Below are 14,166 nucleotides of genomic sequence, written 5' to 3'. Positions count from 1 at the left end.
AAATAACTGGAATAAATACTAGAAAAGACAAGCTAAAACTATCTTTTCCCCCTAATGATATCATTGTATACCTTGCAAATCCAAGGCACCCCCAGTAAATCCTGTAAACATAAGAGAATTTGGTAAGTGGCTAAACTTAAATAAAATCAAAGCCTCCTTCTTGCCCCAGAATAGCAACAGTCCCTTAGAAATGAAGAATAAGGACAAATTAGAATAGTGGCAAAACCTTAAAAATACTAAAGGATAATTTTAAAAGGCATGAAACATGGAGAAAATGAAAATATATTGAAGAACACAGATCAAGATTGTGAATAAGTGAGAGACCATGTTCTTGGATTGGAAGTCTTAGTGTATTTTTTTATTGGAGGATAATTGCTTGGAAGTCTTAATATTTATACATGTGATGCGATTCCAATCCCAACAGTTGTTTTTCCAATTTGATAAAATCTGAAAATTTATAACAGAAGATTAAGTGCCACCAATAGCCAAGAAAATAATTCCTCCGTTGCCTCCCTCCAGACGACTGAAATGCAAGCTCAGGACAGAAGGGATTTTGCTCACGGTTGTCGTCAGCACCTATAATTGTATCTGGAACATACGAGACACTTAATAAATAGTTGAATGAATTAATAAAGGAGACTTCCTCAAGGAGACATAACTTACCAGGTATCAGAACATACTAAAAAGCCATGATATTCAAACTACTATGGTCGAGACAGATAGCTAAACAAATAGATCAATGCAGTACAGTAGACCATCAGAAATAGATCTCGGAATGCATGAGATTTTAGTATGTGTCAAGCAGATGCAGAAGGCCAACAAATTAGACTTGACTCAGCAGAAAAGAATCTGTCTGGAATGCAGGAGACACCAGCTCCATCCCTGGGTCGGGAAGATTCCCTGGAGAAGGAAATGACAACCCACTCCAGTATTCTTACCTGGAAATCCCGTGGACAAGAAGCCTGATGGGCTACAGCCCATGGGGATGCAAGAGTTGGACCTGACTTTGTGACTAAACAACAACAACAACAACAACGTGAAGACAGAATTCAGAGAAGAACAAATCCTGAAGGCCAACAAATGATGAGACAGCCACACTCGAATCATGACATATCACCCCTCAGATTGGCAAAAATTACATCAATATCATCTGTTGCTGTTAGGGGAGAAGAGCTCTCACATTACTGAGTTTTGAAGTCTGTGTGACAGTCTTTGGAAGACAGTCCATCAGCATGTGTGTGGAGTAATACCTGTTTGAGCCAGGAATTCCACTCCTTGTTCTCGTAAAAAAATGAAACGCTGTATGCATGGGTGTGTATTCCAAGATCATGTTCTACAGTAATGTCAGTGTGGAGGATAAAATGGAGATACATGAATGCTTATCAGGGGAGGAATGGTGGGCTATATTACATCCATCCCAGTGGTGAAGTGTTATACAGCTGTTAGGAATTTGGGGCTGTCTTGATTGAATTGAGAGATTTTCTGAGTCTTTATTGAGTGGGAAAAACAAGATGCAGAAAACTGGATTTAGTATAATAGTTAGCAAAAATAATGGAAGAAACTGTGCTTATAGTAGTATCTTTCCAATTATATGTACGTGGATAGATAATGTGCATGTTGAAATATGTATGGAAGAAAACATAGCAGGTAGTTAATATGGGTTACTGAAGGGAAGGGAGTGCCTTTCAGGCTGATACCAGTGAAGGGAAGTGAAGAGGAGAAATTAACCAAATGAAAAGGGAACACACAGAGAGACCACTAATAAATAAACAGTATGCATGATGACTTTTGAGGGCTTCCTAAGTGGCTCAGTCATTAAAGAGCCTGCCTGCCAATGCAGGAGACACAGGAGACATGGGTTTGATCCCTGGGTGGGAAGATCCCCTGGAGGAGGAAATAGCAACCCACTCTAGTATTCTTGCCTTGGAGAATCCCATGGACAGAGGAGCCTGGCAGGGCTACAGTCTATAGGGTCACAAGGAATTGGACACTACTGAGCACACACACACACACACACACAAGCGATAATTTTTATATGTTTTTGTATATAAATGTGTGTGTGTGCATGCATGCATACACATGCACACGCATGTGCAAATGAAACTTTTAAAGAATTCCCATTGGCTCTGGGTTGTTTTACTCAATTATTTATAATTTCTGTAGTACTAAGCAGAAACCTAGATATAAATACACAGTAAATTCTCAAAGTTAAATGCAGCATGGTAATTATATCCTGGCTCTTTGTGTTGTGAGTAGCAGAAATCCTACCAAAAAAACTAACATGAGCAAAAACGGGGATTTACTGACTCACGCGAGCCTCACACAAGATTAGGTTCAGAATCTCAGTTCAGCTCTCATCAAAAGTCTTTTGCCTTTATCTGCGTCTCTGCCTTCTGCCTGCCTTCTCCCTCTTTTTTTTTTTTTTTTTGGCCTATCTTGTTTCTCTCCATCTTGATGGCATGACAGTTCCTTGATGCATTTATTTCTGGTCTGTGCTCCTTCCCCTGGCCTTCAGCATGTTTCTTCTTTGCTCTAGGCTTTTCATTGGCAAAGCCTCAGAAGGCGCAGTGGCAGGGCTGGTTTGAGTCGCGTGCCCACCCAGACTGTGGTCCCTGTGAGCAGGGGGTGTGTGGAGTCCTGGGCTGAGGCAGGCCGGGGTCACGGATCCCACTTTGGGAGAGAAGGGAGGCAGGGTGGCGTAGTCACCATCGCAGAATCTGAATGAGGGGAAGGCTTCCGCAAAGAGGCCATGGCAGGTGGGAAGGAGCAGTGTGGTCTAAGGGGAAAAAAAAAGATCCTGGGTGGGTGGACAACAGATGTCCACCGGAGGGACTTTGGTTTGAAATACAAACCAAGCTTGCATCTCTAATAGCAGAGGACTTGAGTAGTGGGGAAAGTGGATTTGAGTCAAGTAGGAACCACAGCACATTTTTTGTTCAGTCGCTCCGTCGTGTCTGACTCTTTGCGACCCCATGGACTGCATCATGCCATGCCTCCTTGTCTTTCACGATGTCCCAGAGTTTGCTCAAACTCATGCCCACTAAATCAGTGATGCCATCCAACCATCTTATCCTGCCATCCCTTTCTCTTCCCGCCTTCAAGCTTTCCCAGCATCCGGGTCTTTCCCAGTGAGTCGGCTCTTTGCAGCAGGTGGCCAAAGCATTGGAGCTTCAGCTTCAGCATCAGTCCTTCCAGTGAATGTTCAGGATTGATCTCCTTTAGGATGGACTGGTTTGATCTCCGTGCTCTGCAAGGGACTCTCAAGAGTCTTCTCCAACACCATAGCTCGAAAGCATCAATTCTTCGGCTCTCAGCCTTCTTTATGGTCCAACTTTCACATCCATACATAGCTACTGGAAAAACCGCAGCTTTAACTATATGGACCTTAACACATTTAGGGCAGTGAAAATATTTAGTCCTTTGTCCAAAAGCTCAAATTAATTTATAAGAATTATAGTAGGTGATTATCTCTTTGTATATACTTACCCCAGATAATCTATAAAAGGATTGAAGACTTAAGTGGCTAATGAGGAATATCAGCTTCAGATATTTGAATAGATATTTTTCTAGGAAAAGAAGATCTACATTTTGTATTTATCCCCCCCCCAGCTTTACTGAGATGTAACTGATACACAATATTATATAAGTTCAAAGTTCACAGTGTGATGATTTGGTACTCGAATGTACTGCAAAGTGATTAACATGATGAAGTACCACATCCCTCACCTCACATAACCACATGTGTTTATTTTTAAGGCAGTTTTAGCATGTCAGATTCTTTGCCCTGTGTCTGGTGAGATATACTTTTGGAGTTGTTCTCATCAAGCAATGCTCCAGATTTGCTCACTTTAAAGACTCCATCCTTTTTAATATTGATTTATAGCAATGCTTGGATATTTAGGTGATAAATAAATGATTGGCATCTCAATTTTGTGGGAAAAAAAATGAATGAGATCACAGAGGAAAAAAGTTGATCCAAAGTATCCATGGACAGAAGAATCTGGGCTATCAAAGTAGCAAATGTATTTAGCCATGGACTTAAAACACTTTTTACTGTGAAAGTAACGCCAGTACAGAAAAACGTGCTGCGCGATGGTGTAGGACGAGGCGGACACTCATAGGTACCGCCCAAGTCAAGCCGCTCAGCCCACGCCCAGATGTTTCTGCTGTCCTGGCTTTTACGCTAATCACTTCCTGGCTTGTCTTCTTGGTTTTACCACTTGCATCCCTACCACGGCTTACCTTTGCCTGTTTTTTGAGCTTTCTAGAAATGGAGTCATACAGTATGTGCTCTCTGGGGTCTAGTTTCTTTCACTCAGCATTTGAATTGTGGCCCACAATTACGGAGTGAATGCAGGGTGGGAATGAGCTGCAATGTTCATTTTTCAGACGATCAGATTAACAACTCCCACTCATCGTAACCCTATAAAGTTACAGATTTTAGGTTATTACTTGAGTTCTTAGGGGGACCTTAGAATTATAATGAGACACATGAAGTATTTAAGAATCCTAGTGCTTGGTACCCCATCCTCCCAAAAGGAACAGTCACTGCCCTGTTTATGCCATTCCGGAAAGAAAACACTTGTGCTAGCTGCATTTCCTGGAATGTGACCCACAGAGCTCAAGGCTGTCAGCCAGTCCTGCCCAGAAGTACCACTTTCAGAGTCTGGACTTGATGAAGTATTTCAAGCTAATGGAGTGGGTTTTCTAGAAAACCCCTTAGAGATAAAGTAGGTACCTTTTTAATTGGATATTTAAGCATTTAGTATTTTTTTTGCATGTTACTAAGAAGTCCCCATATGAGTTTTTAGAATGTTATGATCATAACACTCTAAACATGTTCATAGGAATGGAGAGTGGTTCTGTGAGAAATGTAAGCTTTATTGAAAATAATAGCTCAGTATTGGCTCAGTGAGGCTTCCCTCATAGGTCACTTGGTAAAGAATCCACCTGCAATGCAGGAGACCCCGGTATGATTCCTGGGTCAGGAAGATCTGCTGGAGAAGGGATAGGCTACCCACTCCAGTATTCTTGGACTTCCCTTGTGGTTCAGCTGGGAAAGAATCTGCCTGCAATGTGGGATACCTGGGTTTGATCCCTGGGTTGGGAAGATCCCCTGGAGGAGGACATGGCAACGCACTCCAGTGTTCTTGCCTGGAGAATCCCATGGACAGAGGAGCCTGGTGGGCTACAGTCTGTGGGGTTGCAATGGAGTCAGACACGACTGAGTGACTAAGCGTGTTGTAGCTTTTAGGTGTACAGCATAATGATGTCACTTACGTATATACTGTGAAATGATCACAATAAGTTCTATATATTCTTTTTTTGCATGTAAGTGTGGGTACAGAGAAATTAGCTTTCATAGCAGTTTTGAAATACATGCATTCATATACAGTGTGAAGTGAAGTGACGTGAAAGTTGCTCAGTCGTGTCTGACTCTTTGTGACCCCGTGGACTGTAGCCCACCAGGCTCCTCTGTCCATGGAATTCTCCAGGCAAGAATACTGGAGTGGGTTGCCATAATAAACTCTATTAAAAAAACCTCTTTGGCTCTGCCAAAGGTAAGAGCCTAACTTCTTGATTGACTTCCTTTTCCCACCGAGAGTACATCTTACCACGCTAGCCATTACACTATACATTCTTGTACTATATTGAGTCAATTTAAAATTAACTAAGGTCATAGTTTAAAAGGAAGATAATACATATTTACAAGCCAATTAATCATGATTCCAAAAATCATCCAAGTTTACCTGCACACTGGCTTTTCTCCGTTAAGGCCAGGGTCCATAGCAAATTTAAAACGCTGGCATAGTTGCTTTCTGCTTCTCAGAACTCTTATGACAGCCTTCTGCTGCTATTTTCTGGGGGGTCTGCTCAGAAATTCAAATACATTCTGATATTTTTCCAAGCAAAATATAATTTAAGACAAATCTTTGCATGTACCTATGTGCCAAGTTGCTCAGTCATGTCCAGCTCTTAGTGATCCTGTGGATCATAGCCCACAAGTCTCCTCTGTCCATGGGATTCTCCAGGCAAGAACACTGGAGTGGGTTGCCACACCCTCCTCCAGGGGATCTTCCTGACCCAGGGATCGAACCCGTGTCTCTCAAGTCTCCTGCACTGGCAGGCAGATTATTTTCTCCTAGTACCACCTGGGAAGCCCAAGACAAATCTACTACCCCCCAATCACATATATTAGAGCAAAATAAAAATTATTTGGAGATTTCCCATATTACTGCTCCCTTCTCTTAGTCCTAACAGTTGAGAATGGACTGTTTATGTGACATCAGTCTTCAGCCGTTTGTCCAAAGCCAGCAGTAATAGCAACTATCATGCTTTCTGTTCAGCACAGAGAGAGTTTACATGAGCTACAGTCGGCCAGTGGCTGGAGTTTGCGTGTTTTTTGATAGCCATGCGTGCACGATTCTTCATGTTTCGCGACAACTGCATGTGTGTTCTCTTTTCTTCTCTGTCTTGGCAATTAGACTGGACTTGGATATAATGCTTATTTTAGGTGTCACATGCTTCACTCTTCTTTGAGTGAATGTGTGTGTACAGCCATGGTTTGCAAGACTAGTATTGAAACAGAAAGTTTGACATTGAATAGTCGAATAAGGAAGACACTTGTAACAGATTTCTTTACACTGGGAAGGTATGAATAGTCTTCTATATTTAAATACACTCTCATCTGTATAAATTGCTTTCTGAAAACACATTTTAAACATTTATCCTTAAGTTTTCCCTTCTTTTGTGTGTTCTGAAGCACTACTGAGGTTATTTAGACAATCGGAGTTAATTACCAATGAGCCTCTAAAAGAGTTAATTTATACTGAATGGAGTTTAACTGCAAATGTATCTGTTTCTGGTAAGTGTCCCATTCTGTCTTCAAAGAGGCCAGAATTTGTACAATTTCAGAGAGAAAACTCTCTCTATTGAGCTGAACCCACAGTGCTCTGCAGTGTACTTCACACCACTAAGATTCTTAATGCCTTCTTTACTGTCATATCTGTGGACTGAAAAAAGCCAAGCGTGGGGATAACGCTTTCCTATATCCTGGAGGCAGAAACGCGTGAAAAGATGCCGGGGATTTAACCTTTCAAGTCTGCCACTACTAATCGCTGGAAGCTCAGAAAATTCTGTAAAGCACGTTTCAGCGAACCGTTCACCATATTAGAATCTCTTTTCCTTTGCAGACCCCTCACGTGGCCTTTGTCAATATGCTGTTTGAGACGGAGAGCGATACGCAGAAGCTGAAAACGCCCGGCCGGTTTCTGTCCCTCCTTTTCCTGCCTGTGTGCGCCTCTGCCTGATTTGGGTGATGTGATAACTCAGAGAGACGGCGCCGTCCGAGCCTGCCTTCTGCGAGACCCATCCGGCCCAGGACGGAGGGCACAGAGCCCGGGATGGCCAGTCAGCCGCCAGAGGAGGCGGCCGAGTCTCAGGTCTCGGACGAGCTGGAGTGTAAGATCTGCTACAACCGGTACAACCTCAAACAGAGGAAGCCCAAGGTGCTGGAGTGCTGCCACCGGGTGTGTGCCAAATGCCTGTGCAAGATCATCGACCTCGGGGACTCCCCGCACGGCGTCATCGTCTGCCCTTTCTGCAGGTTCGCGACGTGCCTGCCGGACGACGAGGTCAGCAGCCTGCCCGACGACAGCAACATCCTGGTGAACCTGACCTGCGGCGGCGGCAGAGGCAAGAAGGGCCTGCCGGAGAACCCCACCGAGCTGCTGCTGACCCCCAAGCGGCTGGCCTCGCTGGTCAGCCCCTCGCACGCGTCCTCCAACTGCCTGGTCATCACCATCATGGAGGTGCAGCGGGAGAGCTCGCCCTCGCTCAGCTCCACGCCCGTGGTCGAGTTCTACCGGCCCTCCAGCTTCGACTCGGTGACCACCGCCGTGTCGCACAACTGGGCCGTGTGGAACTGCACGTCCCTGGTCTTTCAGACGTCCGTCCGGGTGCTGGTGTGGCTGCTGGGCCTGCTCTACTTCAGCTCCTTGCCCTTGGGCATCTACTTACTGGTCTCCAAGAAGGTCACGCTGGGGGTCGTCTTCGTCAGCCTGGTCCCCTCCAGCCTCGTCATCCTGATGGTGTATGGCTTCTGCCAGTGCGTCTGCCACGAGTTCCTAGACTGTCTGGCACCATCCTCTTAAGCGAGACTGGCGGGCCGAGAAGTCGGACACCCCTTGCCACGTGTCCAGTTAGGTCACTTAGCCTTTGTTTTCATCACAGTCTCTGTGATCGGCGCCCGTGGCGTGAACAGAGCCCCCGGGCATATGTCTGTGGTCCGTTTTCCATCCAAATGTCAACTGGGTGGGTTTTCCCGTATGCTGGAAGTAACATGTGCGTTTCTACTTATGTGTTAGCAAAAAAAGAGACAGGGATCATCAGCTCAGCCTTCTAGGGCTTTTCTCCTGAGTCTTCCTAGAGCCAGGGCAGCCACCACTCAGAGCTGCTAGTCGGACCCCGGGGCCTGACGTGTTGTGCCGCGGCAGCCGGAGTCTTTCTGGACAATTAGGCAGGAACTGGTTCCTCTTCTCATCACCTTAGCCTGGGATGGAGGGTAGACCCAAGAAGGGGGGCAGCCCCAGGGCACACCCATTTGCACAGGGCACACCCCTGCCCCGGCCCACGGTTGGCACGTCCCTGGATCCTTTCCAGTTCAGATGCTGGTCCCTCCGTGCGTGGTACTTGCCAAGAGGAACCCGGCCTCTTGCGTGGTCTCAGTCATAAGCCTGTTTTGTCACATTACTATAGAGAGTTTAAAACGCCGAGGAATCTGCATCAGTAAACCTCAAAGCAGAGTGTGGCCACTCATTTTGGACACACACCCTTTTTTCCTCCATGTTTATTTTCCGCCCTCCAGGTTTCTCTGAAATTCTCTGAGAGCAGTTATTGTTCACGGAGACCCAATTTGAGCTTTTTCTTAAAGCATTTTAGCTTAGTTTCTTCTTCTTTTTTTTTTTAAACCACGTTATTCATTCAGCACCACCCTTTATCCTGGATGGGGTTCCATTTAAATTAGTTGCTATAACTATATGTGGATTTCAATTATTTTTTCCCATTTCATTTTAAATTCTAGTGTGGACGCACTTAACTTAATCCTGTAACAATTTGGCGTAAATTGTGGCAGCGGAAACCCAGCAACAGTTCAGGAGCTGTTCCAGCTCATGGTTTGATATGCTGAGAACTGGAGTATTTTGCTGTGTTCTAATGAGCTATACCAAAATATAATGGCTTGGGTTTATGTGCAGTAGCTCAGGCAAAAGGATGGGCAAGAGAGATGTCAAGCTGATGCCCTTCAAGGGAGTCTATAACAAAATGGAAGGGCAGAGTGCAATCTACCATTCTGCCATCCCTGTTAAGTCCCTTTTAGAATGGATTCAAGTTCTCATGCAGTTTATTTCAAATAAAAGCATAAGCTTATGTGACTTGAGCTAATGAACTTCTTTTCGTGAGGTAGGGGACATTGAATGTATATATTTATGAGAAGAAATTTGGTTAGCAGATTGTAGGTTTGAGGGAATAGAATGCCCACAGAAAGTAGCCCTCCCCCCAGAAAAAAAGCTTTTTTAGCTTAAAACTCATTACTGATGATAAAAATTTAAATATTCCTAACTCTTAGAAAAGGGCATTACTAAGGCTACTTTACTTATTTGTGATGAAACATTTATTCAGTGAAAGACAGTGGACCAGTTCCAATCTCTCTCTTCAGGAAAAATTGATACTTTTCTAGAGCAGTAGTTTGATTTTAATTCTGTAACTGTTAACTTGGAGAGTATGTATGCCCTGGGTAAATATGACGGGAAAGTATATGTGGGATGTGGCCCAATGAATTTAAGCCCCGATATAGCCTAATACACTTATAATTTCCTGAAATCTAGTTTAGATGGCATTGTGAATGCAATTTCCAAATATGCATTTGTACTTAGAGTAAGTGTAATGTTTAGGAGGTGTTTTGTGGTTTGGGTTTATATATTTATAAGGTTTTTTAAAAAGCGTTCATTTTGCCTGAAATGTAATGTCAGATGAATTGGTGAGTTGTCAGAGGGCGAGATTTCTAGAAGGCTCTGGATGTGGGCAGTATGTATTTTGCTTATTTGTGTAAGGTCCGCAGTGCTCAGTTTGTGTCTCCGTATTGCGGTAGTCTTTTTTTTTTTTTTTTTTTCCAGTTGCCAGTAAGTTAATTTGGTGTTAACCAGTTTTAAATGTATGATAACAAAAAACCCTTCATGATGTTGAATGAAAAAAGGACAGTGCTTCAGTCTTTTATTTATTGTGGTGATGTTTTATTTGTCCATTAAATTGTTATTATTTCCAAGCTAGAAGTCTGATTTTTCTGACTGATGGTTGAAATTTAATCATTTTGGACTTCGTTTAACATTAGATAATTGTACACTTGAGCTTTCAAAGACATTGGTTAAGCTAATGCCTTTATTATACAAATAAAGATTCTAGAACTTTCTGACAAAGCTGATCTACTTCATCATAAAAGACCTTCATGTTTTTTTCTTTTTTAAAGAAAAGGACAAAAGTAGGAAAGATGAAATCAAAACTTGTCTTTATAATAAAATTTTTTGGTTTTAATTAGCTTGATTTCTTTTCCAGACTGCCTAGCTGCTGAGCAAAACAGAATCCATTTTGGTTAGGAATTCACTAACCTTGTGTGATCAGTACAAGTTTGAAAAGTTTACCTGATATTTAAATATGACCAGTGTTAGGCAAGGTTGCAGTAATTTGGGAATATGTAGCAGTTTTATGCCTATGATGCTTAGTAAATTGGCACTATATGTTAATCTAGAGTCATGGCTTCATTCATTTCAGAAATCTACGTAAATGAGGAAAGAATTGATTTAAGGGAAACAGTTACCTGTGCTTGTCATTACTTAAGGATGTGAATTCATGCTCATCTGCTGAGAGTAATCAACAGTCAACCTTTTGTTGCATTTGTTTTTGCTCTCTCTCCCCTGAGAATAAAGTCTGTGGGATTCTCCAGGCCAGAATACTGGAGTGGGTAGCCCATCCCTTCTCCAGCGGATCTTCCCAACCCAGGAATCGAACTGGGGTCTCCTGCATTGCAGGTGGATTCTTTACCAACTGAGCTATCAGGGAAGCCCCAAGAATAAGGGACATACTTTAATTTGACTAAAATATCATTATTGTATCTAAAACACTTAAAAATACTTTTCTAATATCATTTAATATGTGGCCTACTTAAATTTTTCTATTTGTTCCCAAAATACCTTTCGTCATTTGAAACACAAATTACAAACCAGAATCCCATCAAGCGTCACACGTTGCATTTGGTTGTTGTGTATCTTATTCTCTTTTATTGTGGAACAGTCCCCCACCTTGTTTTCCCTGTGACATTGACTCAAAAAAGCAGGCCAGTTACCTTGGACAATGCCCCCACATTCTAGATTGGACTGACTTTCAGACCAATGGGGATATTTAACTTCTCCTGTCACTTGTATTTCCTGTAAACTAAAAGTTAGGCTTGGAAGTGTGGTTGGATTCAGATTTGGGGCAAGAGTTTGTCTGAGGATGATGGCATGTACTTGGAGTTGCATCCCATCAGGAGACATGAGTGGAAGTTTGCCCCATCGTTCAAAATGCTGACTCATCACTCGGTTAAGGTGGTAACCTCCAGGTCTCACCATTTCCTCTGTGCAGTTAACACAACATAATATGTGCGGTGAATTTTGGTACTATGCAGATAGCATTTTCCCTAAAAAATTTTACCTCATGGTCTTAGCATCCAGCGAGGATCCTTGTCTGAACCAATTATTTCACTTTTCTCACTAATCTAATCCAGTGAGAACTGACTTCTCTTTCATTGGAGGTTTTCAAGAGAAGCTGGTCCAGTGCTTCTCGACAGGTGTCTGGTGGAGGAGAGAGAATCATGGAAGCCTGTCTAAAGCTTTGGTGAATCTTAAGGTTGGAATGTGTCTTTACAGTCATCCGATTATTGAAGAAAGAAACAGAAGTGTATAATAATCTTTTATCTCCCAAGGAGTCTTCTATGAGCTCATAGAAGAAGAAACCCAAATCGTCTGTGAAACAACATTTTTTTAAACTTGTAAATAACGCACTTGACTCTAACCTCAGACTTTCAATGTATGATACCACTTGGGTTTCTTAACCACCCATCTGAAACATGTCTTTACTTTCTACTTAAGTTGCTTAACCAGCTTTCTAGTTATCTTTCAAATCATGTTTGGTCTTTGTGTGATTTTTCTTTTTTTGGCTTTAAACAACAGAAGTTCATTCTCTCATGGTGCTGGAGGCAAGAAATACGAAATCAAGATGTTGTCACAGTTGTTCCCTTTTGGAAGCGCGAGGAGGATCGGCCCCATGCCTCTCTCCTGGCTTCTGGGGGCTGCTGGTAATGTTGGGGTTCCTTAGCTGGTAGCCACATCACCCCAGTCTCAAATCTCTGCCTTCATGTGGTGTTTGCTCCATGTGCCTCTCTGTCTCTTCTTGAGGACTTGTGGGCGGGAATTCTGTTTTATTCATCTCCGTATTCCCCGTGCTAGACTCATAGTAGCTTCTCAACACTGTGTAAGTGGGAGGAAGAAAAAGGGTGGGAAGTTTCATGTGCAGACTTGCCTAAGGTTCTAAGAAGTGGGAGCTGACAGGGCTGCAGACTTTGGGAATCCTTTCCCAAATATCCTTTGATCTCACCTGATGTTCCCAGTGCCATGAGAAGTAACTGGCTACCACGAACAGCCTAGAACCAGGATGTGAGAAAGAACAGGATCACAGTTCCCTGACCAGCTCCGTGTGGCCTTGGGTGAATCTCTGGGTTTTAGCCAGCTTCCCGCTCTCAAAACGCCAGTGCAACGCATGGCGGTTGGGTTACTGGAGCAAACTTCTCGCAGAATCCTCCTTGCTGGAATCCATCTTGGCTGAGTGATGCCTGTGGTTTTCCTTGAGTCCCGTCCCTCAGTCTTCACCAGGTCTTCTTCTTGAACTCTTCGTTTCAGACAACTCGTTTTCTTGTTATTCTAGTAATCCGTTTCACTCCTCAGTTTATTTCTCAAAAAGATCTTGTTTGGTTAGCATAACCTCTTGTTTTTTATCTGGCCATTCCCCTCGTCAAACCCCTGTAGGTGGTGGGTTCATTCATAAAGTTCATTGTGTGCTCCCAGCCTTGATACCGTTCTGGCACTTTGCCACTCTTGGCTTTAGATTTTTCAACCCCTTGAGTGGTAGATGAAATGCTTGCAGAGATATTATCAGTTCACATAATAGATTCTATAGTCTATAGATAATGTTTTTAAATGTTTATTAAGTATGATTTGTAGGTAAAATGCATGCTGTATAATCCTGAACGTAGTATCTTCCCCTGACTCCTGCCAATACAGTTCTAATTTGGTTGAGCCAAGCATGAATTATCTCTTGGGTAATAAATTTGTGCTGGACTAGGGTCCGGTCATTCTGAGAGTTGGCTTAACGTTTCAAATTCCTTCTGAGTAGTTTAGAATAAATTAAGCTCTTTGGTGTTCCATATCTATAGATAAGAAAGCTTAGTGCCTAATGTGGAATTTGAAATGAATTAAAGTAACTCTTCTGCTATGAAATGTTATTTTTAATACTAAATAACGTTATTAGTCAATAAATGGACATCTGTTTTTGTAACATGCTGAGCCAAAACCTCCTGCACTTTTCCTTTTTTCCCATTTCCTCTGATTTCTGTAATGCCATTTATGGAAGAATGTACTGTTCTTCACTGCCACTGCCCCCCCTTGCACACACACACACACAGACACACACACACACACACACATGCATACCAAGTCTTTACATTTTATGAAATTTGAAAAAGATTCGAAAGAGAACCACATTAGTCTCCCACCAGTAGGTAATTGTCCATTTAAGTACCATTAAAAAATATTTTTGTGACCTCTGACAACTATATTTATGACTTCTCAAAGAATAATGGATTCAGCTATCTCGGGTGATTATTTCCTCTTGGACAGTATTTGCCATTACTCAGCAGTGGAGATTATCCTGAGCTGTATGATGGACCAGTTGGTGACACTGCTTCCATCTGATGTGATTTTTTTTCAAGGTACTCTAGCTAGGACTGTGTATTTCCATAGCTAAATATATTGTCATCACACATATTACTTTTAGTTAGGGTTTTAAAAATTATGAAATGAT

General features: G+C 42.6%; 1 protein-coding gene across 2 annotated transcripts in view; it reads left to right on the top strand.

Moving 5' to 3' along the window:
* Positions 1-10,221, top strand: part of RNF182 (ring finger protein 182) — a 46,538-nt gene extending 36,317 nt beyond the window's left edge. For both annotated transcript variants that reach the window (XM_065912814.1, XM_065912813.1), the window contains exon 2: positions 7,194-10,221. In XM_065912814.1, coding sequence (XP_065768886.1) covers positions 7,404-8,153 — 750 coding nt within the window. In that variant the 5' untranslated portion in view covers positions 7,194-7,403 and the 3' untranslated portion in view covers positions 8,154-10,221. The remainder of the gene's footprint in view (positions 1-7,193) is intronic.
* The last annotated feature ends 3,945 nt before the right edge of the window (positions 10,222-14,166 follow it).

Source organism: Muntiacus reevesi, chromosome 20, assembly GCF_963930625.1.
Source record: "Muntiacus reevesi chromosome 20, mMunRee1.1, whole genome shotgun sequence".
NCBI lineage: Eukaryota > Metazoa > Chordata > Mammalia > Artiodactyla > Cervidae > Muntiacus > Muntiacus reevesi.
This window is presented reverse-complemented; position numbering and strand designations above follow the sequence as displayed.